Source organism: Eucyclogobius newberryi, unplaced genomic scaffold (genome assembly GCF_026437365.1).
Source record: "Eucyclogobius newberryi isolate DKJ021-1_F unplaced genomic scaffold, fEucNew1.0.hap1 SCAF_17, whole genome shotgun sequence".
Taxonomy (NCBI): domain Eukaryota; kingdom Metazoa; phylum Chordata; class Actinopteri; order Gobiiformes; family Gobiidae; genus Eucyclogobius; species Eucyclogobius newberryi.
Genome location: NW_027315801.1, coordinates 26497261 through 26520109, shown reverse-complemented (window position 1 = coordinate 26520109; position 22849 = coordinate 26497261). Strand labels below are relative to the sequence as shown.

General features: G+C 40.3%; 2 protein-coding genes across 16 annotated transcripts in view; one reads left to right on the top strand and one right to left on the bottom strand.

The window, feature by feature from the left end:
• The window catches only part of LOC140363239 (membrane-associated guanylate kinase, WW and PDZ domain-containing protein 1-like), a 79025-nt gene extending 60424 nt beyond the window's left edge, over positions 1-18601 (top strand). For 13 of the 15 annotated variants that reach the window (XM_072449695.1, XM_072449694.1, XM_072449693.1 and 10 more), the window contains 11 exons: positions 19-53; positions 3569-3833; positions 6797-6888; positions 7749-7944; positions 8625-8927; positions 11508-11711; positions 12333-12414; positions 12529-12577; positions 12891-13034; positions 13110-13248; positions 15449-18601. In XM_072449695.1, coding sequence (XP_072305796.1) covers positions 19-53; positions 3569-3833; positions 6797-6888; positions 7749-7944; positions 8625-8927; positions 11508-11711; positions 12333-12414; positions 12529-12577; positions 12891-13034; positions 13110-13248; positions 15449-16518 — 2579 coding nt within the window. In that variant the 3' untranslated portion in view covers positions 16519-18601. Of the gene's footprint in view, positions 1-18; positions 54-3568; positions 3834-6796; positions 6889-7748; positions 7945-8624; positions 8928-11507; positions 11712-12332; positions 12415-12528; positions 12578-12890; positions 13035-13109; positions 13249-13583; positions 13676-15448 lie in introns of all 15 variants that reach the window. The other 2 variants (XM_072449698.1, XM_072449700.1) reach the window with 2 other exon arrangements.
• A 2056-nt stretch (positions 18602-20657) lies between these two features.
• Positions 20658-22214, bottom strand: LOC140363236 (rhodopsin). The gene has a single exon (XM_072449681.1). It carries the CDS (start codon positions 22123-22125, stop codon positions 21067-21069), a length of 1059 nt encoding a protein of 352 aa, XP_072305782.1. The 5' UTR covers positions 22126-22214; the 3' UTR covers positions 20658-21066.
• Between the last annotated feature and the right edge of the window lie 635 nt (positions 22215-22849).

Below are 22849 nucleotides of genomic sequence, written 5' to 3'. Positions count from 1 at the left end.
TCTGCCGATGCTTTGCAGGAGTGGTGCCAGCCAAGAGGAGTCCGAAGCTGGTGGTGAGTACTAAAAACATATCTTTTCCCTTTTTTGTGTCAGTGCATGTTCGCTCCTCTCTGGTGAGGAACGCAGAGCTATATTAAGAACAAAGGATAAACAGATATGATAGTTCTGTGATGTGCTTCTGCTACTTCTGTTCTCACTCTCCTGACAGCGTCAATGCTCCGGGCGTTTCAAGTTTGCCTCTTTGTTGCTTGTTATATCTGCCTCCTCTATTAGGGATGCATAACAGTAGACGAACATGCAATTTGCAAAACCAGTGGAAATGCAATGTGTAACATAGTAGAAAGATAAGAAAGTAACACAAGCTTTGACATTGGAATTTGATTTTGGCTGGAATTAAAATCTATTGCACGTATTAATAACGTATTAATGCTTTGAAGTAAATAAAGAAACACATGTAAAGCAATGAAAACAAACCCAAAACAAGAGCTACTGTAAATAGTCAGTGTGGAACCACGTGTCAGCATCCGGCACATCAGGTGTAGTTTAGTCATACTAGAATGAACACGGATTAAATCAGTTTCAAACAGGACTTTTTATCTGTAAATAAAATTGGTTTGTATTGTGTTGCACTGTTTTAGACCATATGTAATTTCACTTGATCATTCAGACTTGCATAGATCAAGTGAATTATTGGTGATCAGCTCTAACAGAGGACAGCAGCTTCAGGAATTACTTATGAATACAAGCTATATAGGCACCAAAGAACAGTGTAGGAGTTGCAAGGCTACAACCTACAAGTGTTGAGAACTTTTTAAAGGAGATCGCAACTGTCTCTATTGGGAGCTGTCCTCTCTCAACATCAATAGGAAGAACAAAGAGGACAGAGAGCAATTTATTAGTATCTCATCTAGACCTGATCAGATAATCAATATGGAGAAGATGCCAGCGTAGTTTTAAATGCTTGTCACCCGTGTACAGCCCGGGAGGATAATGCAAAAGAGAATTTCACTGCGGACAAACTCAGCCAACGCTCATTAGTGCAGAGTTCACACCGAGGAAGGAGAAGGCTCTGATCCCACAGCTCTTGATCGACATTAAAAGCCTGTGCTGCAGTCGGCTGGATATTTGGGATTAGCTTGAAGCAGCATCAGTCAGACCCGGGGGAGTTACCTATTCACATCACACGGCCTCAGGGGCGGGGGAAATGCAGTTCGGACTTAAAGCCAGGCCCTGCACTGTTTGGACGTAAATTATAGTGGCACATCAACTGGTGGTGAGACAAGCTGCTCCTAGACTAACTGTTTGAAGCAATAAACATAGTCAGTGTGTTACTAGACAACAAAATTCAGCCCAACAAGTAATGCACCTGTTCATGTACCAGACCGAAGTGGACCCGAACCAATCATGCTGTAGGTATGAGCTTGACCTGGAACACTTTTGCATTCGATACAGACCAGTTATAGTCAGAATACTTATCTCTAATGAATACTGCTGTTGCTAATTCTAATTTTTGTCAATATGCTTAATCAATTAATGCAAAACTACTATTGTATATTTGTAAAAAGAAAAAAGGGGGTAAGAGATGGTAGATAAATTGCATTGTGATTTTGGCAATTGTATTGTTCTTAAATTGTGTGATGTACATATTTAACAACACGTTAATATTAATATAAGGCAGAGCTGCAAGGTACAATGCAATAATGTTTTTTGTATTTATAGAGGACAAAAACAAAAGGCACTAATGGGTCATGCATTATATAAAAGTGACAAATGTTAGTGTTAACAGGTTGTTGAGTTGAACATGGGGGACCAGTAGCGGCCCTATAGCTCACTGTCAGTTCAGATTAATCTTTTTGCTCAGAAAAAGACCATTTCCCCCTGCGCTGTGTCACTGAAATGTCACGCTGCACGCCCCAGACAAACCACTCTGCCTCCAGCACGCTGCCACTATTGACTCTCCTTTTAGCTCAAGTTTAAAAGTCAGTTTTATATGTTTGTTGTGCTCATTATGAAATATTGCAGGATTATATGACACCTTTGTTTCATGCCGTTGATGTGTGGGAGAATGGTCTACCATTACAGGAGCAGCTTTATTATTCATATGAGCTAAAAAATGATTCAGTTGTCAGTAATTGCATTGTCCCAGCAAGACTAATTTCTCACAGAGGCAGTACAGTGATTGTAATGGGCAATCTCACGCTGCATGCAAACAACAACAACAGCACACAAATGAAGACTGTAGCTTCAGAAACAAAGGTGTAATATTACAGCAATGGCAGTTTATGACATGCACGTGTTTGGTGAAACGGTGACTCTACAGTGCAAGGCACAGTTCAAGGAGTGCAACAAGATCAAATTTTAGTGTTAGAATTATAGTGACAAAAAACAATAACTGAAACCAAACAGTAAAATCCTTAATTCACTTTCATTAACATGTCTAACATTTTTATCATTCTATTATCACCATTATATATTTTTAGTTCTTGCAATTTTATTCTGACCCAAATAATCCAATAATGATTATTATTGATTAACCATAAGTCATGAAATTGGTGTAAAGTTGTAAAAAACAATATGCACATCATATCACATTAGGAGCCAGGTGCTTTTGCTTTATACAGTAGCTTCCTGAAAGGAAATAAAATGTCTGTTTACGCCATCATTACCACTGAGGCTGATATGGAGGCTATTTACATTAAACAAGAACAATGTTGATGTGCATAAAAGGATCATTACATTCCTCCACATCTCAAACTCATCTCAGTTTGAATTCACGGAGATGTGTCACTATTCAGGAGGCTGTTTGAGGGCTGAAAGAAAAAGACCTTGGCTCTCTTTCTTTATCAACATTTCTCCTCTGCTCTGACTCACAGCTCACATGGACATCTGTATTACTCACACTGGAGATGGACATTCAGTTACAATTCTGATCAGAAAATGCTCTGTACATTTCACATTACAATGTTGTGGTTTCCCATTGTCAGAAACAGATTTCAGTTCAAATATGAAACGGTTTTACAAAAGCAAATCTTTTGTAATGCAACACCGCTAAGAAGTATCTAAACTGAAATTCAACTATAATTGTTGAACCGTGATGTTAAGATTATATTGATTGGTTTTGTTATCTGTTTGGGATCCACAGTCTTGCTATATCAAACTTTAAGTCCTTTTCAGCTGATAGTTTATGATTGGATTATGTCAACATATTATTGTGAATATAATAGTTACACTTAAATTAATTTGCCATTTTTTGTTTCATTTGGATAGGCCCAGTAATTTGAGGTATTTTAACCATAAATCAAGTCAAAACTTGTGTATTTTAGAGTTCAAATACAAACTGTATGATAGGATAGTGTCCTCCGAGCAGCTTTTTAGTAAACTATGGGCCATTTTAAATGTTGGGATATCACATGAACTCAATCTATTCTAAATCTTGCTGTGAATTATTGTTTTCTCATCTCATACTATGGCGCTCTAACTCACACCTGAACTCACAATGAAATTTCCCCATGTGGGACAATAAAGGAATATCTTATCTTATCTTATCTTATCTTAATTGTGTTTTCAGCACCAGTTAGAGAGGAAGGACAGCCAGAACAGCTCCCAGCACAGTGTCTGCAGCCATCGCAGCACCCACACAGACTCACCCAGCCACCCACTGCCCTCTGCCATGCCCGGTGAGGTGGTGGCCCAGCCTCCAGCCGCACCCACACAGCCCCTGCCCTGTCTGCCCCCCCTCCAGGACCCTAGCGTCGATGGAACACTCACGCTGCAAAAGAAACCAGACCCGTTCAAGATCTGGGCCCAGTCCAGGAGCATGTACGAGAGCAGATGTGAGTACTCGTTCACTGAAGCTTTGATGAATGAATGATGACCACTATGGGGCGGGACATCCAGTAATCTAGATTATTACACACGAGTCATTGACCCTTAATAATTTTCATTATTTTAAAATCTGTATGTTTTAAATATATGAAATACTAGTTTTGCTTTGAACTTGATCTACTGAAACTTGTGGCTTGTTCCAGCTAGTGTTTTGCAGCATGTGAAGATACAAACTACTAATTCCCTCCCTGATTAGTCCATGTCAAAAACTTCTGAAGGACTTTGCTAGTGGTGCTTTAGGAGATTCCTTTTATCAGTTGTGACTTTTTCAAACCCAAACACCAAATAGTGTTAAGGATGAGCACTTTAGGCTGTCAGAGTTTGCTAAACAGTGGTGCACCGCGTGAGTCAGAGCTGATACAGTCATAAAAGCTGCCTCTAAGTGAAATGTGTCCTTGGAGCAGATCTGCATTCACGACAGAGGTAAATGTTGCATACAAACACACAGTCGGAAGCATCCCGTTTATTCCACAGAAAATACCTGGAAAATCGATTAAGTGGAATTATTGAGTGGAAAGACAAAACAGAGTTGTATTGAAACAGTATGTGCTTAAAGAAAATATAAAATATGTAAAGTCCATTATCAGTAACCAACAGCTCTCCAAGTGGCTTTTCAAACAAAATGTGCAGTATACGTTTTTTTCCGCAACAAAGATAAATATAACTAGCAGTAGTAGTAGCCAGGAGCTGTAATGGTATGTGGTTGAAATTGATTGTGACATAGATAAATTAGTTGAACTGATTAATACAGTTGAATTGTGTATATTTCAGTGCTCACTGGTGGCATAGTGGTTTAAGGTGTTGCACTTTTCTGCCCCACACACAAATAAAAATTTATTGTGTGTACTTCTACGTTTAGCGTTTGAATATTTTGAAGTGTACAGGCTAATTTCAAGCCTGATCTTAGATTTTCTCCAAACGGTAAGTAGAGCAGCCTTCCAAAATATTATTTATTGTTGTTCTATTGCATTATTCAGAAGGTTGCGCATATCTCGAAATTTGAAGAGAAACAGTTTTGGTTGCGATGCGATCCAGGTTGGATATTGTTTCATCATAGCGAGTTTACATCATGGACTTGTGTTTTAGCTGGAGCAGAGGGTTTGTCCAGTCTTTCTACTTGACAAGCTGCTTGATGTCTGTGTGCTGCGTTGGTTCATAATTATGGCTTGCTTGTGTAAAAATCTTGGACTGAAGCTGATTAAATATTAACTAGGCCCAGAGAGAGGCTCTTTAAGCTGTGGCTGATTGGTATATGTGTTTGATAACCCCTAAAGGAGCTGCTGACCCCTTTTTGAGTCAGCGGGGAGGTGTGGAGACGAGATCAAACACGAAACTTAGCCAGAAACAAAGACGCTTGGCTCAAATCGTGTAGAAAAATATGGTGGAAAATGCTGGTGCTTTATGGGGCATTGTTTCCCTTAATCCATCCCATCACGGTGGCCCTGTCTGATTCTGTCCCCCACACTTCTTTATGGCTTTTGGAGTATTATTATTGATATAAATAATCAAATTTCAAGTGGCAAAGTGTTAAATACAAATATTATAGAATAAACCACAAAAGTCGTTGCTTGAATCGCGTTTGTATCAATACTTGATGAGCTGATGCAAACAGGAGCACTGGTCTGGGAGTTGATAATTATGTAGCCAATTTACATAAGAGCTGGAAATAGATTGATGTTTGGTAGAAAGCCAAAGTCTTGACTAAAAACAAAGTGACCCAAGATGATCAAGATTAAGGCAAACTAAGAGTAGGACTAGCTAACAAAGGCACAATATACACAATAACAATTAGTCCTGACAAATAGTAGACCATTCTAAAACTATACAGGAACAGTCAAATTTCATCATATTTATGTGATTTCTTTTAGTATTTATACTTGCTTGAATTAGTATCCAATTGGGTCTTTTTCTTAGATTTTTTCTTTGATCGATTGATCTCGATTTTCAATTAAATTACTTCAAAAACAAAGACATTTCTTGAATATTGATAACCTGGACATACATATTTTTTTAATCATTACCATTTTCTCTAGAATATTATGAATGCAATGCAGTAACATAAGTACATGACTAAAATAATCAAAACAGATATTCACTTTCATTAAAGAAATACCTTTTGATCTGTATTGAAAAGCATACAGTGGTACATGATAAAAGGAGCATAACTGCATAACTTCTCTAGTGGCGCGTTTGCCACCTGCTTGTCTCCATGGAGATGCTATTGTTGTGTTTAGAATGTTCCATGGTATGGCATTTAACATATGTATCTCCATGAGACAAGCAGGGCAGGTTACAGGTCAGTTCTGTGGACAGGTGAGTCCATATATAAATATGTTTATAGTAAGTTGGCATAATCCCTCATTCGTCCAAGAGTGTTCTGCTATTATTACAACAAGCACCTCTAATTGAATAAAGAGTGTTTGAGTGGACAGACAACATGACCTCGTGCTGCTGCTGCTGCTGCTGCTGCTGCTGCTGCTGCTGCTGCTGCTGCTGCTGCTGGTCTCGTGGGCTGATCAGACTGACACCAAACTGTGTCCTGCTCCACAGTCTGCTCTGAGGCGAATGTGTGGGCCGAGAGGAACACAGATACACACACTCACAGACACTCACACACACTCACACACACACACACACAGAAACACAAAGTGCATAATAACGAGGCCTGGAGATGAATAAGTCTTCAGCGCTTGGATCTGATGCAGTCACAGTAGTTTGGTTTGGGTGAAGATAAAGCTGATTCTCCTAATTTTGTTTCTGTTGCTCTGTGCAGGATGAAGTGAAAGTGTGTGGAGTTTATGTTGGTGTTGCTGACTGCAACACCAACATAAACACTGACTGCAATAATGAATAAACATCTGAGGTTAGCTGTGCAGTTCTCATCACTATGTGTTTCTTTTACATCTTGCAGTGCCGGATAGCCAGGAGCAAGATATTTTCCTCTGGCGCAAAGACACTGGATTCGGTTTCCGTATACTTGGCGGGAATGAGCCTGGTGAACCGGTGAGTACCTCCCGAATCATGTAGTTTATTTGACTTAAGGATCTTCTAGTTCAGCTGTAAATGATAAAGAATCTACTAATTGTTTTCATGGACTGATGGTATCTTTGGTCTGGATCACAATGTCTATGCTGTAGGCCTCATATCAGTTATTACTTGTCATTTGTGACCGCATGCTAGTTATGCGCCTGTTTCTGTAAGAGTTGCGCTCACTCCCACACACTGCCTAAAGCCATGTTGGTTTGAAGCTAGAAAACAGGTAGAAAAAGCACCTCAAATACAGCACTGTAATGATTCAGAAAACACTGCAGCAAGTTCACAAACCCGTACAAATACTGTAGATTAGACACTGCTATTGCTTTGGGCTTTGTGTCTTCCCAGATGGAGATTGGTTTTGTAAAAGTTAACATTGCATTATAGTCTGTGGTTGAAAGTATACTGTTAGTTTACTTATATTTCATTGCTAAATTACACCGCATGCGATCCAAAAACTGAGAATTTGCAACAAGGCCAGCATCTTGAAAACTTGCATGTTTCTGAATTTGCCTTCCCCTGTGCAGTTGTACACCCCTAGTTCTTGTTATATTCTTATGTTATAATGCCCTAGAAATGAATTATAGTTAGACTTCAATGACCAATGCAACCACAGTCTCTATTACTTTGAACTCTTGGATAGCAGTTCCAAACACTATGGAGTATTATGGAGCTGTGTGCATCAAGTTATGTGACCAGAAAGTACAAACTTATTGTGGAAAACAAGATGACTTTTGTTTTTGTAATCAAATCAAATCAGCAATGTAATATAGGCAATGTAAATAAACTATAACATCTGTATCTAAACATGTTGTATGTTGTTTGCTCAGATCTACATCGGCCACATAGTGAAATACGGCGCGGCAGATGAAGACGGGCGTCTCCGATCGGGGGATGAGCTGATCTGTGTGGACGGCACTGCGGTCGTGGGGAAATCTCATCAGCTCGTGGTGCAGCTGATGCAACAGGCCGCCAAACAGGGCCACGTCAACCTCACCGTGAGGCGCAAAATGGCCGGCTACGGAGGTGAGGACAGTTATGTACAATCACACGTGCATCAGGATATGTTGTGCCAATGAGTAGAAATACTACGGTGTATTGTATAAAAATTGCTGTTTGGACACAAAAAAAGACAGACAGTTAGGGTGAATGATTAATGCTTAAGGGCCTAATATTCTTTTTGCTTTTAACAATGATATAACATGGTTCCCTCATGAACTAGAGCTAGGGCTGGGCCATATCATACATTTCACAGTAATAGTCAGTGCTGCATGGCAGCATGAAACCCCACATAAACCTAAAACCTGTAGAATTAATAATAGATGAATAAAGCAACATTCCTTAACATGTGGCACGCAAAATGCATATAAATCCAGCCTTTTTGCAACGTTAATCTACCTGACAGGCCATAGATTATTGAATTTAAAAGCAGGCAGATGTTGCATTATTGTCTATAAGTGTCGCAATTAGTTTGGCTCATAAATGTATGCACTATTGGTATAAAATGATAACTTTAATGTATAATAGATAGAGCTTGTTGAAAAGAATTTGCACCAATACATTTGTTAATTTTTCTGTTTGACCTCTGATGATGACCTCTCTTTTGGCAACTGGCTGAAATGAGTGCATCAACCTGTTTTCCATACATTCTCTTTACAACATATGTCCTGACTGGTCTTTCCAAATGCTCTTCTCGTCTTTCTCAGTATCCAAAGGTGAAGGAGACGTCCCGCCCTCTCCAGCCTCCTCCCACCACAGCAGCACCCAAGCACCCAGCCTGACAGAGGGCAAACGCACTCCGCAGGGCAGCCAGAACTCACTGAACACGGTGAGCTCGGGCAGCGGCTCGACCAGCGGCATCGGCAGCGGAGGCGGAGGCGGCAGTGGGAGCGCCGTGATCCCAGCCAGTCTCCAGCCGTATGACGTGGAGATCCAGAGAGGAGAGAACGAAGGCTTCGGGTTCGTCATCGTGTCCTCTGTCTCCAGACCTGATGCTGGCACCACATTCAGTAAGTGGAGTGCTGGGATTCATTGAATGCATGGGTTAGAATACATTAGTTAGTTTTGTTACGTAAAAGTTCAGTAAGAGTACCCATTTAAACATGTACTTGTAAAAAGTATTTCACACAGAGAAAACTGTTAATGTGTCAAATGTAGTGATTTCGATACAGAATTTTAATTATCTTTGGTCAACAATAGCAATACCAATCTATTCTTCATTTTTCTAGTGAATTTATAATAAATAAAGTTTTTTATTAATTAATTAATTCATGTTTTTTATTATTAATTTATTTTGATCGGGACAGTGCACGTTAATAAGCATACATGACACACAGGATGTACGTATATATATTTTTTATTCAAAACCTATTTAAAAGTTTGAAAATAATCCCTCAAACCGTATAAAAAATACTTTCTACATTTCAGTTCAGTACAAACATTTATTGGAGTAGAAAGTACTCAAATGTAAAAAAAAATTAAAACAAATTTAAGTATCCACTATAATAACTACCGTAAGTAAATGTGTACAGTTTTGGTACTGGTAAGTTACTTTCCACCACTAAAAACTGTTTTTTTTATTTTGATGTTGTGGTTTAAGTTTGACTTTAAGCTTAAGCTACATTTAAATCTATATAAGGTTTCAGATGTTTTAAGTTACACTGATCTGATCCTCCTGTGAGCAGTGTAGAGCAACATACATTTATACTAAACTGGGCTCTCTTGTTCAAATAATCACATTAATTCTCCAACAACATAAAGCAGCAATAATAAACTACCAACAGAAAAAGTAATTGTCCACCTCAAACAATTTTCTAATCTTTTATAATTGATAATACAATGCCATGCAAACGTGTCCATTATAAATATGAATTATGACGATATAGAGAGTTGTGTCACAAAATAATGAATGGGACGTTGGTCATACATTGATCCTGTGAGTTCATTGCGCTGCAGAAATGAATGCATTATTTATAAGGTCAGAGCCAGTCAACAAACATGTGTGAATGTGTCCAAGTCTTTAGAGGTTAGTCACTGCCTGTGCGTCTCACTTGAAGCTACACATCCACAATCACCAACAACAATACAATTCTGAGGTGACATTTTGAGCCGCTATACCTTAACTAAATCTCCACCTTGCCTAAAATTATCATAATTTCTTTTAAAATGTTACATCCTCAGTGGTTTTCCATACATGTTCCTTTCTTTTACCAAACTGCTCTACGATGCAGCTATAGTGCCACAACATCTTTCCCTGTCTTCTCTAACGGAAAGCAGCCGTTTGGGACACTAAGCTGACAGAGAGATGTGTATTTCTAAAAACACACTGTATATCTCCGAGGATGCTTAACAGTGCGGAGGAGAACAAAGCGCTTTTAGCTGATCCAAGCTCTCATACATCATAGATACACTATTTCAGCTGCAGTCTCTTTTTCCTGACCAAAATGGTCAGTGTCTTAATAATGAGAAGTTATCTCATTATTAAGACACTGATGTCAAGGAAACAAGGAACGCAAATGGCACAACCTGGCAGGAGCAGGAAGCTTCTCCAGCCTTAGCTAGATCCATCACAGTCAGGAAGGAGTATCTAGCGGGCTTTGGGGTTTTAGCTAAACACATGTCAATCATTACTAATTAGACTGGCTCTTTTTGCAGTCCAGCAGCAGATTCTAACTCTCCACATCGTGCTTTAAATCTTTTTAAAGAGACCGTTCCTATTCCAGCACGTACATTTGTGATCACATGCAGTAAGTGTCCCACAGATTGCTGCAGAAGATTCTGTTAGTTCTCTGTGTCGAGTGGTATTGATGGTCTGCCAGACTCGAGCTGCTCTGGGGCTGACCACTGCCATATGATTCTTGCTCATTGATTTAGATGTCAGGAGGGGGCAGGGGACAGCTTGTGCACCTCCGCACCGGGACCATCACTTCCATTTCTGACATCACATCAATTTTCTCTCCTTTATACGACATGCAGTGTTTTGCATGTAAACATCTGAGCGTGTCTTTTCCATGGGGGGGGGATGTATGAATAATTCATATTGGGGGGTTTCAAACTATGAGTCGGGTAGCACTTTATGTTCTAATTAGAAAATAAATCACAATGTGGGTCAGTTCTGGTGTAAGATAGCATTAGTGGGCAATTGAGTATCAACGGTATTCAAAACATTATGTCCATCCAATAGAAATGTGTCAAAATATGTCTTTAAAAGTGTCAGTTGAGGTTTAATAATCAGACAAATGTAAAATGTACCTTTTATTCTTTCAGTTTTATTCAGTTCTTGTTTTTGCAGCATTTTTTACTATAAACGTACTGTATACTTTGGCCTGCTTTCATTCTGCCTTAGTCCACGCTGGTCAATTCAGCTTGAAATGTTGTTAGATCTCAGGTCTGTGCTGGTTTTGTCCATTTTGTGTTGTCATCTTTCTATTCTGTTTTACTTACTGTGACAGTGGTGCTTCGAATGCCAACTATACAATATGACTGATCCAAGTCTTTCTTTTCTTTTTCTTCCCTCCCTTCACCAACCAAAACCCCTCACACGATAATCAACGCACCCTCCTGCACAAACGAAATATATCTACACAAAGCTGGAAATTCCTGTGTGGCCATGCCCCACAAAATCGGGCGCATCATTGAGGGCAGCCCCGCGGACCGCTGCGGGAAGCTGAAGGTTGGGGACCGGATTTTGGCGGTGAACAGCTGCTCCATCACCAACAAGTCTCACTCAGACATCGTCAACCTGATCAAGGAGGCGGGGAACACGGTGTCTCTCAGGATCATCCCCGGTGATGGTAAGGCCCCCGTAGATGTTACGCACAGTCGATGTTTCACGATGCATCAGGCTGAGTTATTCATGAGCGAGCGGTGAAGGGCAAGGGCACTAGTGTTGTTCACTGCTCCGCCACTTCAGGAGGCTGTGAACTCAGACTCACGAGAGGCCAAGAGGAGGAGTCTGTCTTATCCTTTATAGGGCTTTTACGTTCTGCCATGTGTGTTTTTGCTGAGGAATGTAAATGCAAGTTTATTTGTAGAGCACATTTCATACACAAGGCAATTCAACGTGCTTCACAACAGGAAAAAATGCATTCAATCTGATACATTTCTTGACAAAGCATAGTTCTTCATTTTTCAGTCTCATTTCTTAAGGTAATAAGTTCAACCCAGCAGTGCACCTTGAAAAATGATTGGTGCTATTATTGTTCCATATTATGAACATTGTCTCCTTCTGTAGGTATATGTAAAAGTACTGACAAAACACGACTATGCATGTTGAATCCATCTAAGGCACATTATTTGCCTTCACAGTTTGTCTAAGGAGCTTTCAGCCTCTTGACTAACTCACAAACACGCTTTTTGAATATAAATATGTTGTAACTGCAAAGATCACATTGTGTTGCTTTTTTGTTCCACAGAATCTTCCAATGCTTCTCTGCTGACCAATGCTGAGAAGATCGCTACCATCACCACAACGCACACACCTCAGTCCGAGCCCCGGTGGGTTCAGCTCCGGTTCATTTCTTACCATATCGATTGTAGATTATAGATTAGACATTTTAAAACGTTCAATGTTTTAATATTCATTTACATGTGTTGTTGATTTTTTTACAGGAATAACTCAAAGTCTAAAGGGGCCCCGCCTCCTCCGCCACAGAATCAGGTACAAATAGCAGAAGAAGGAACAAATTGAAATAAAAAAACAACACTACTGCATTTTTCGCTAATCTACAAATATCAGCAATTTGAGTCATACAGTAGATATGCAGTAATTATTGCAGAAAGTTAAGCATTGCATAAAAATCACACAATAAAACACCTTTATGTAAGTGCAGCCATGTGGATGTACAATACTACATCTGTCCTCAGGGCTTGTGGTAATTCCTTGTTAATTAAAGGGAAATATTAAAATATACACTTTATACAACGGCACATACTGTATACAGCTACTTTATAAATCCCTACATCTTTTACAGGATGCTGAGTTCTACTCTGTGGACCTGGAGAGAGACAGTAAAGGCTTTGGCTTCAGTCTGAGAGGAGGGCGAGAGTATAACATGGACCTGTACGTCCTCAGACTGGCAGAAGATGGCGCTGCAGTCAGAAATGGGAAAATGAGGGTATGAAAGAAAGCTCTCAAATCCTCTGTAGAACTTGAATGTGACAGCATAAACAACCTGGGCCCTGTGTTTCAGGTGGGTGACGAGATCCTGGAGATAAACGGAGAGAGCACAAAGAACATGAAGCATTCTCGTGCAATCGAGCTGATCAAGAACGGAGGTCGAAGGGCGCGGCTTGTCCTCAAGCGAGGCGATGGATCTGTACCTGAATATGGTATGTACATGTACACTCCACTGTTCCCCTGTGTACATTAGAATATATTTGATCAAATGTTTTAAATAACACAAATTCAATTAAAATTCGTAATTATATTCAATGACTCAAACACTAACCTCTCATTCACAACACAAGTTAACTCTTAACTCATCTGACTTGTAATGGCTGTTGTTTAGACTTGTTTTAATCACTGTAGAGGTATTTTAAGTCGGTCTGGATTTGAATTGAATAGCTCTTATTAGTTTGACTCTCCATAAATATAAACCAGCTCTTGTCTGTATGTTTCTATGCCTCTGCTCTCTGTCTGTGTCTGGGCTCTTCCTCCTCTGCAGCGATGATGGCTCCTCATCTCGCTGTGGGGACTTTGAGGAATGACAAGATGGGAGAGCCCTGTTTCTACCTAATGGGCCAAAATCAGACCACGGTTTGTAGCCAAAAGTCTGTCCCCGTCCACCCCCCTTTGCCATCTGTTTTCCTTTGGGTTTGCAATTTCAGCCCCTCACAACATCAAAGGCCTTGCCCCTAATGGTTTGTACATGATGCAGGTCAGAGGTGGAAGTAACAAATTACAAATACTCAAAAATCATGTGTAGATTTTTTGTGTAATTTGTAATGTTTTTAAAGCTACGGGAAATTAGAAAAGATAAGAGGCGAGTTAACGACGCCGCCTCGCAAAAAACAATACAAAATGTGTCATGTTTGAGTACAATTTTTAAATGTTTGATTTTAAGTTATATTCAAACTTCTAAAATGATCCTACGAATGAAGAGTTTAGTTTTAGGACCACATTTATACGATGTCACCTATCTGAGGGGTGAAATGCAAATATGTATGATTGAATAATGATAGATCCCTGTTAATTAAAGGAGGGATTTGTCATGAAGCAACAGTAGGCTACCACAAGATTAATTTTGACTAGCTATACTTATTTAAAACCCGATCTTTTGCATCAGTTGTGAGTATTTTAATGTTAAGGCTGCACGATGTTTGAAAATGACCTATTTGCAATTATGACTTGATTTACGATTTAGGTTTTGATAGAAGGATTCTGTTCTGATGTCACATTTGAAACAGACATGAACATTTAAGATTGAAGAGCTGCAACTGAAAACATAGAAAACATTCATATATTGATTGCAGATAAAGGAACATTAATTTGTAATACAGTATGGAGTACATGATGCTTGAAAGGAGTAGAAGCATATTTCTTAACATATTTTATCAACCCCTCACAATTCAAGATCAGATAGACATTAACATAGACAATGATTAGATTCGATTGCACTTAATCTTGCAGCGCTACTGAACAATAAATGCATTTGTCAAAGAGATTTCACCACATCACCAAACATCAATAACAAAGAACTAATTTGTACTCATGAGTGATTTGTATAGGAATTACTTTTAGCCATGTAATAACATTGGACCCTGTAGCCCTGTCAGTACTCGCTCCACCTCTGGTTACATTGAATGTGCTTCATTTCGTGTCTTGCCTGACTTCAGCTGTGTATCTGTGAGTTTGTGCTGCTCTAATATTTGGATATATCTAACATTTTAGTCACGCGCTTCTCCCTGAAAGACCCTCACTTTTTCTAATGTGGCCACTCTCAACCAGTCATTCTTGCTTTTGTTCTGTTTCTTTGGTTTGATGGTCCCAATGGTGCACAGTCACATGTCCAGCATTGGTCTTGAATGGTTCCTATATATGTATTTTAAGTCACTGACATCCCCAGTCCATACTTGCTCGCTCCATCTTTGTCATTGACCATTAAAGCAGGTATTGAAATTGAAATACAGTAGTCAACATTTGGATTAGATTTGTCAAACTTTCTCTGATGTGCCTTCTTGCTATAATGCGTTAAAAAAAGTTACTGATGGATGTACCGTGTTTGAGTACTTTCACGATTTAGGAGTACATTTTTAGCATATCTATATTTTCTATATTATTAGAGGGCCTCACCATCAGAAATGTAAGCTTCAAATTATTTTACAAACTTTATTATCAGTACTATTCACACTTTGACATTGATAATGATTGGAAGGGATAAGCCCTGAAAATCCTTTAGTGAATGTAGCTTCAAATGTTGACTTCTATATTACAAAACTACACATGATGCACATAAAGGAAGCATGCCCGACAAAAGAAATCCCAGTTTAAATAAAGATAACAGTCAGATGTTTCTCTTCTCCCTTTCAGACGGCAGCAGTGACGGGTACCCTGCCACACCCGGGGCACAAAACTCTCCGGAAGTGAGGATGGTGCCGAACAGCCGATACCACACCTCATCGGAGTCCAGTTATCCACCCGACCTTCACAAACCATCACGGCAGGACGAGGCTGTGCGCGGCCGCGACCGAACCAGGGACAGGGCTGGGACCGACCAGATACCGGACTACCAAGGCCAGCAATTTAACCCCCACCTCCATCACACCTGGAACAACAACCACAGTCAAAGCACCCCCAGAAACCAGTCTCCTGCGGACAGTAACGGCAGCAGCGGCGGCAACAAGAAGGGCAAAGGACGCAAGGTGAAGAAGTCCGAGTCGGAGAGCGGCATCTCTAAGCTCTTAAAGACTTTGCGGAAGGACAGTTCGGGAAAGAAAGCGGGGAAACAAAGAGGGAGAGAGGCAAACACCAGCAGCTCCACTCTGGACGGCCGGTTTAGACTCCAGCGGCGCGGTTCTCTCGATCGATCGCCGACACGAAAGCGCGGTGCGTCTCCGGACCGGCGCCGCGCCAAGTCCATGGACCGGAGGGCAGAGCGGGCGCAGCGAGACCGAACGCCAGAGAGGGAGTTCGACGACGGGGGGTTCCTCGCCGTGACGCCGGAGAGGAAGCTGTGCGAGAGGCGCGTCTTGAAGGACTCCGCGACGCCGGGAAGAATGAGCGTGAGATCGAACAACAACTCGGACACTCTGTCGTACACGAGGGGGCGCACGCTCGACCGCCCCGCCAAGAACGGCAACCTGCTGAGAGACTCCTCCTCCGAGCGATGCAGAACGAATGGGACGCCCGAGCGGAGATACCGTGACTCTTCACCCGACAGCACCTACAGCCGCGAGGAGCTCAACTACGGAGCAGCAGTGCCCCCGAAGCTCAAGGACTATTACAGCATGATGAAGAACAATGCGGCTCAGTACAACCTACCTGCCTACAACAACGCGGGCCACAATAATAACAGCGCAACAGCGGGGCGTGGCTCCAACCAACTCCCAGAACCCAAGCGCCGCCTGTACAAGGAGAGCCCCAAAGACCTGAGCATTTAAAGCCTCCTGTCTTTCTGTACAATACACTGGAAATGGACTTCACAGGATGTTATGAGTCTTGTGCTATTTGGTTGACTGATTTATTAATAATTGATTGATTTTTTTATTTTTATTTTATTGTGATCTCCCCCATTACAGAGATTCATAAAACAGCAAAAGTACAATCCTATCTGTCCACACTGGTTGTTTTTCGTCATTGTTCTAGTTTTTTTTTTTTTTTTTTTTCAGCGCTGTTGTTCTATAGTAACGTTATTGTTATGTGCCTGCATATGAAATCAGTGATATTGCTTTTTGTAGGCATTTGCTGGATCTATGAATAGTTGTTCCCTCCGAGGCCTAAAAATGCTTCCAGTTGTGGTAATTTTTCTAATTATGAAGTTTGTTTTCCCCATTGCAGACTTGCTTTACTGAACAAAACTATAGCACAAGACGCTGATGGTCCACAAAGACTGTGAAATTTATGTGTAAGAATATCTGACTTGAATTGAAATTTGTGGTTATGAAAGAAATAATATATGACCATTTGGAGATTTTGACACTATTTATTGCTCATTTGGCACATATTTTAAGCTCATTAAACATTTCAGGATGGTAGGAACACACACTGTACCTGGGGAAAAACGCTGGACTCTTTGGCAGCTCACTGTACGTCTCAACACAACTGCTGCTCAAGTTTGACAAATAATATGTAAATTGGCTAAATTTAATCGTTTCCCTCTTTTCAAAACTCGATCTTACTTTTATTGTAACCACCAAGAAAATGTACTTTGAACTTCAAGGCAAAAAGAAAAACTTTTCGATGCATAAACACTGTTGGTTCTAATTAGTTTCTCATCAAATATACTGAGATATTTGAGCCAAGACTGCATTGTGCCAGAGAACCAGCTCCACGCTGCCATAAAGATAGATGTTACCTTGTATGCCAAAAAGAAATGTAAATTTCCCTGCTGTACACGGCCCTCGTTAAACATAACATTATGACCACCACAGATCAAAACACTCAGAATATTTTAAAACAGCTTGTATTGGTGAATGTTCCCAGTCCACAGTGGTCTGTTTGAAGAAACGAGGACGAAGGCTGGTTGTTCTCATTTACAAAACATGATATACTCAGTTGCTTGTTAGGAAGCTGGTCATAATGTTATGCTTTATTGATGCAAGTTTTACCCCTAAAACAAATTTGACTATTCTGTTCCCTTGTCTTTGACTCGTACACTGACTCTGGGGTCTCAAGCTGATGTGGTTTTGGTAACATGGGACGGTCCCGCTACAAGAGTTTGACCAATCTGCCGCGCTGAGCCATGCCGTCACTCCACTCTCAGTCTGACTGCTGCTTGTACAACATGTTTTTACGTGTAGTTCTCTTTGTTTTATGTTTCATCCAGAAATATATTGAGTAAAATCACATATGCATTGTTTGATCACTGTCATCACCATGTATTGAAAAAAAAATGGAGGAAAAAATTATGAAGTTTGTTGGCCATCACCTGTAAAGAATTTTTCCAATGTTATTATTATTAGGAAGGAATTTTAAAAATGTTGCCTTTTCTTGTACAAAAGAGAAATTTATGGAGAGAGCCTCAGCAGTGGGGAATGTGCTATTGTGTTGGACCTGATAATGATTTATTGGAAATATATTACTTTTACTCTTGGATCAGGTATGTAAAGATTATTGAGAGACTGTATTGGTTGAATCTGCTCAGTTTGTTTGGTCTGAAATCTCGATGGTTATAGCTTGCCTTTGTATTATAAAGCACTTGTATGCAGTCTGTGTTTCTTCAAAAAGCATTATTTCTTGCAACGTGCTCTGGACATAATTCTGTCTGTGTGTTGATAAAAAGCAGTACATGTATATTATTATTATGGGCCAATCTTTTTATAAAACTATGCATATATAAATATCACATTGTTCATAGCTTTATTTGACCCATGAAGCTAAAAACATAACATTAGTCGAAGTACAAGTAGATGTGGACTTATCCAGCTTCTTTCCTCCAGATGGATTACAATGTATATGTAGCTATCAAAAGAAGTCTGTGAATGCTATTTTTATTATCAAATAAAGTTTTCCATACAAATCTAAGTTTGTCAATGTTTTTCTGCTCGCTTCCACTTTACAGTGACTAGTTCAGGTACTGCCTTTTATGAATTGAAGATAAAAACTGGAAGAAATATGTCATTAAGAAGGAAATAAATAACTGGATTTTTCTAAAAACTGAACCAGGACTTATCAAGATTATTTATTTTATTTTTTTACTAAAATAAGAATAAAGTTATAAAATGAAATAATTGGAAATAAAAATAATATTACTCAATGAATATAATAATAATAACTCAAGTAGAAGTACAGAGGAGTGGTAGAAAAAAAATGACTCGAGAGTAAAGAAGTAAGAAAGCCGTGACAGCTGATAATAATTGGAAGTTTATGTAATTGGAAATACAAAACATTGAATACAACCCAACATTTTGTATTTTCAAAAGATATGACTCAAAAATGAGAAACAACTAAATCATATGTGAAGAAGCAGTGCAAGAAACACAAAAAATATATTCATTCATTCATATTCTACCGCTTGTTCTCTTTCTGGGTCGCGGGTGACTGGACCTATCCCAGTGACTTTGGGCCTTGGGTGGGGTACACCCTGGACAGTGGCCAACTCATCGCAGGGCCAAAAATATATTGAAAAATGTAATATTTTATAATTTAATCACAGTTTGAATATAGAACCAAAACTTTTACTCAAGTAAGTGACTCAAGTAGGAGTAAAAGTGGGGGGTAAAAAAAATACCCAAGAAATACAATTCCAATCAACGAAAAGTATAAATATTCTGTTGCCAGACGATGGTGAGCTTTTTGAAAATCATCCCATCTCAAATAGGCTGTGTTTACGTTGTAGATTTTGATGATGTCATAATCTTAGATTGGGTGGACCCTGCGTAACTCTGTGGGAGACTTACTGTTTGAGAAAGAAATATCAAATATCTTATCATTATTTGTCTGGAATTGGCTCCACAAAATTGTCGTCATGATAAAGTCCTTTCAACTGGCAACAATCATGCCTTTGGGTTGAATAAAAGCACCACTTTATAAAAAAAATAAATCACTTTTGTCTATTAATGCCGACAGTGACGATGCTTAAAGCAGCACCGTGTAAGGAAGCGGGCTCGCCACCTGCATTACTCATGGAGATGCAAAGTTAAAACCAAACTTCAGAACATTCTCCATGGAGATGGATTATTTTTTGCAATTCTTTTGAACATTAGAGGCAAAGTAACATCTCCATGGAGACAAAGAGATTCTCCACCAGAAAAGTTACGTTATGTCAGGTTTTTTCAGTACTATAAAAACACCTGTAATTGAGTAATTGCAATTTTTTTCAGTCTATTTTTGGCTGAACTCTTACACGGTTGGGCTATAACTTTGTGTCCGTTTTTGTTTCATGTGGAAAGGCCCAGTAATCACAGAGATATGAATCATAATCCAGGTCAACACACAGAATTCTGACCTGACCCAGTTTAAAACCATAGAAATTCATGTTGCAATGTCACGTGATTGCAACCTATTCAAATCCATCTTAAAATGAGAAAAGTTTCTGAAATTCATTGCTGTATTCCTCTAACTCCACTAACTGTGGCTGTTGCTATAGTTACATGTGAAGGTCAACCAAAGAGAAGAATTGAAGCTGAGGAGTGCGTAGGAGGCCTCATGTCATTTACCGGTAGTCTGTTCTCTGGCTTTCTTTCTTTCCTGTTCCTCCACGTCATCTTTTCACTAACTTACTCCATGTTCTCTGTCACATACAAGTGTAAATCTTTGGTTTTACGACTCTTGTCCAGCAACTCTAACCTCTACATTCTGATACATTCACCGCAGACTCAATCTTGTGTGAAAAATGTTAATATTTTATATATGACCTTGATTCTAATTATGTGAGGCTGATAATACTCTTATGTGTAATAAAATAAGCCTATTATTGATTAAGGTTCTTATCGTGCATCATAAGATACAGTTCACTAAGTATTATTTGTTTAATCATAACTAATGAAATTATCTTGAAGGCCAAGGTGATCTAAGGTTTCAAAACTGCACTAACATTCCTTTAACCATAATTTAACCAAGAAAAGACTCCAGACATGAATGTATTCTGAGTAAGTCATTCACATTTATTGAGTTGATTAAATAGTACTACAATCATTGGTAACACCCTCCCCCAAATGAGAAGTAAAACATAAACAGGATTTGCCATTTGCAAAGTGCCTTTTATTTTACATTGCCTTGATTACATGCCTCTACAATTAAAAATAAGCCAGTAACATTTAGGATCCAACTGTAAAAGATTTCTCCTCTTTATTTCAGGACAAAATCTCAGATAGTTATGTTGGATATCTGTACATACAAGAACAACTCTGTTAAGGGCGGACCTTTTCTGGTACTGTCTTTGGGTTGAACCAGCTTATTTGTAAAAATACAAAAATTGAAGTTATTTAGTGGTTTCCCAGGGGAGTCGTCTTCGTGGACAGTCGGTCGTGGTGATTGTGGGTCTGGTCTTATGCTGGAGACACGGAGCTGGAGGACACTGAGGAGGCCTCGGTCTTGGTGGTGGAGGCGCCCTCCTCCTCTTCGAAGGGGTTCTTTCCGCAGCACAACGTGGTGATCATGCAGTGGCGGAACTGCTTGTTCAGGATGATGTAGATCAGAGGGTTGTACAGGGCGGAGCTCTTGGCAAAGAAGGCGGGCAGGGTCATGAAGAGGGGCCCAAACTCGGAGCCCTGGTGTGTGAAGATATACCAGGCCACACCAGCGTATGGACACCATGACACCAAATAGCCGATGACCATGATGATGACCATGCGGGTGACTTCGCGCTCAGCTCTCTGGGTGGTCTCAGACTCCTGCTGGGCAGCAGCGGCCTCTTTGACGGCACACAGCAGGCGGCCGTAGCAGAAGAAAATAACGACAAGAGGGATAAGGAAGTGAACGACGAACATGTAGACCACAAAGGACTCATTGTTGAAGCCCTCAGCACGAGTGTAGTAGTCAACTCCACATGAGCACTGCATGCCCTCAGGGATGTACCTGGACCAGCCCACCAGGGGTGGTACAGCGCAGGTCGACGCCATGATCCAGCTGAAGGCCACCCCCATGATGGCATGATTCTCCCCAAAGCGAAAGTTGCTGATAGGTTTGCAGACAACCATCCACCTCTCAACAGCCAGGACCACCAGGGACCACAGAGCGATCTCACCGCCCAAAGTGGCAAAGAAACCCTCCACGTTGCAGCCAAGGCGTCCAAGAACGAAGTAGCCATGCATTGAGGTATACATCGTTGTGGTGAAGCCTCCAAACACCATGAAGAGGTCAGCTATCGCCAGGTTGAGCAGGATATAATTTAGAGGGGTCCGCAGCTTCTTGTGTTCGATGGTGACGTAGAGTGTGAGGAAGTTGATAGGGAAGCCCGTCAGGATAAGAAAGAACATGTAGGCCCCCAGAGCCGCGTAGGCTGCAGGGTTGACTAGGTAGTACTGAGGGTATTCATACGGGCTCCTGACCACCCCGGTGGTGTTGAGCATAGGGATATAGAAAAAGGGTCCCTCCGTGCCGTTCATGGTTGCGGTTTGTTGTGATCAGCCCTTCTCTGGTGAATCTTTGGCTGGAGATGGAGAGGGACCTACAGAGGGGCTCCCAGGGCCTCACTCGCACTTATAAAGCCACACCTGGGATTATCACTTTCCAAATCTGTCAGCACAAACTGATTTAGGCCATGGTTAATATCTAATCCAGCGATCACTGCAACATAACTGACCACTCATCAAGATATTAAGGTTACCGTCACGTCACCTTCAAATGTGAAGATGCAGAATTTTACCGCCGGCCTGAAAACGTATTCAGTGATACTGGAATGATGGAGATTTTAAACTTTATTTAAAGTTTTATAGTATTTCATTCTTACCGTGAAACTGATATTAAATTTATATCTCTTCATTTTGAAACTCGATTTCATTTGCTGCTCGGTTACACAGCGGTAACAAAAATAATTTCCACTCGATGAAAAAAGTTATGTTTTATTCTGAAGTACAATTAAGGCAATTTTCCCAATGACAACTATCTCACTACGATCTGCTCCTTTCTAAACCTAAACAAACACAAACTGCTTCATCATTATTTGTTCACTTCAGACTTTGTGGTGGTAAACTACTCCTAAAGTCACAGTTACGCTGGGGCTGACTGATGGCCACGATCAACACACACACACACTCACACACACACACACAGACACACACACACACTCACACACACACACACAGACACACACACACACACACACACAGA

Bases quoted from the DNA above. Each gene is read 5' to 3' on its own strand.
- LOC140363236 (XM_072449681.1), bottom strand. From the start codon at position 22,125: ATGAACGGCACGGAGGGACCCTTTTTCTATATCCCTATGCTCAACACC.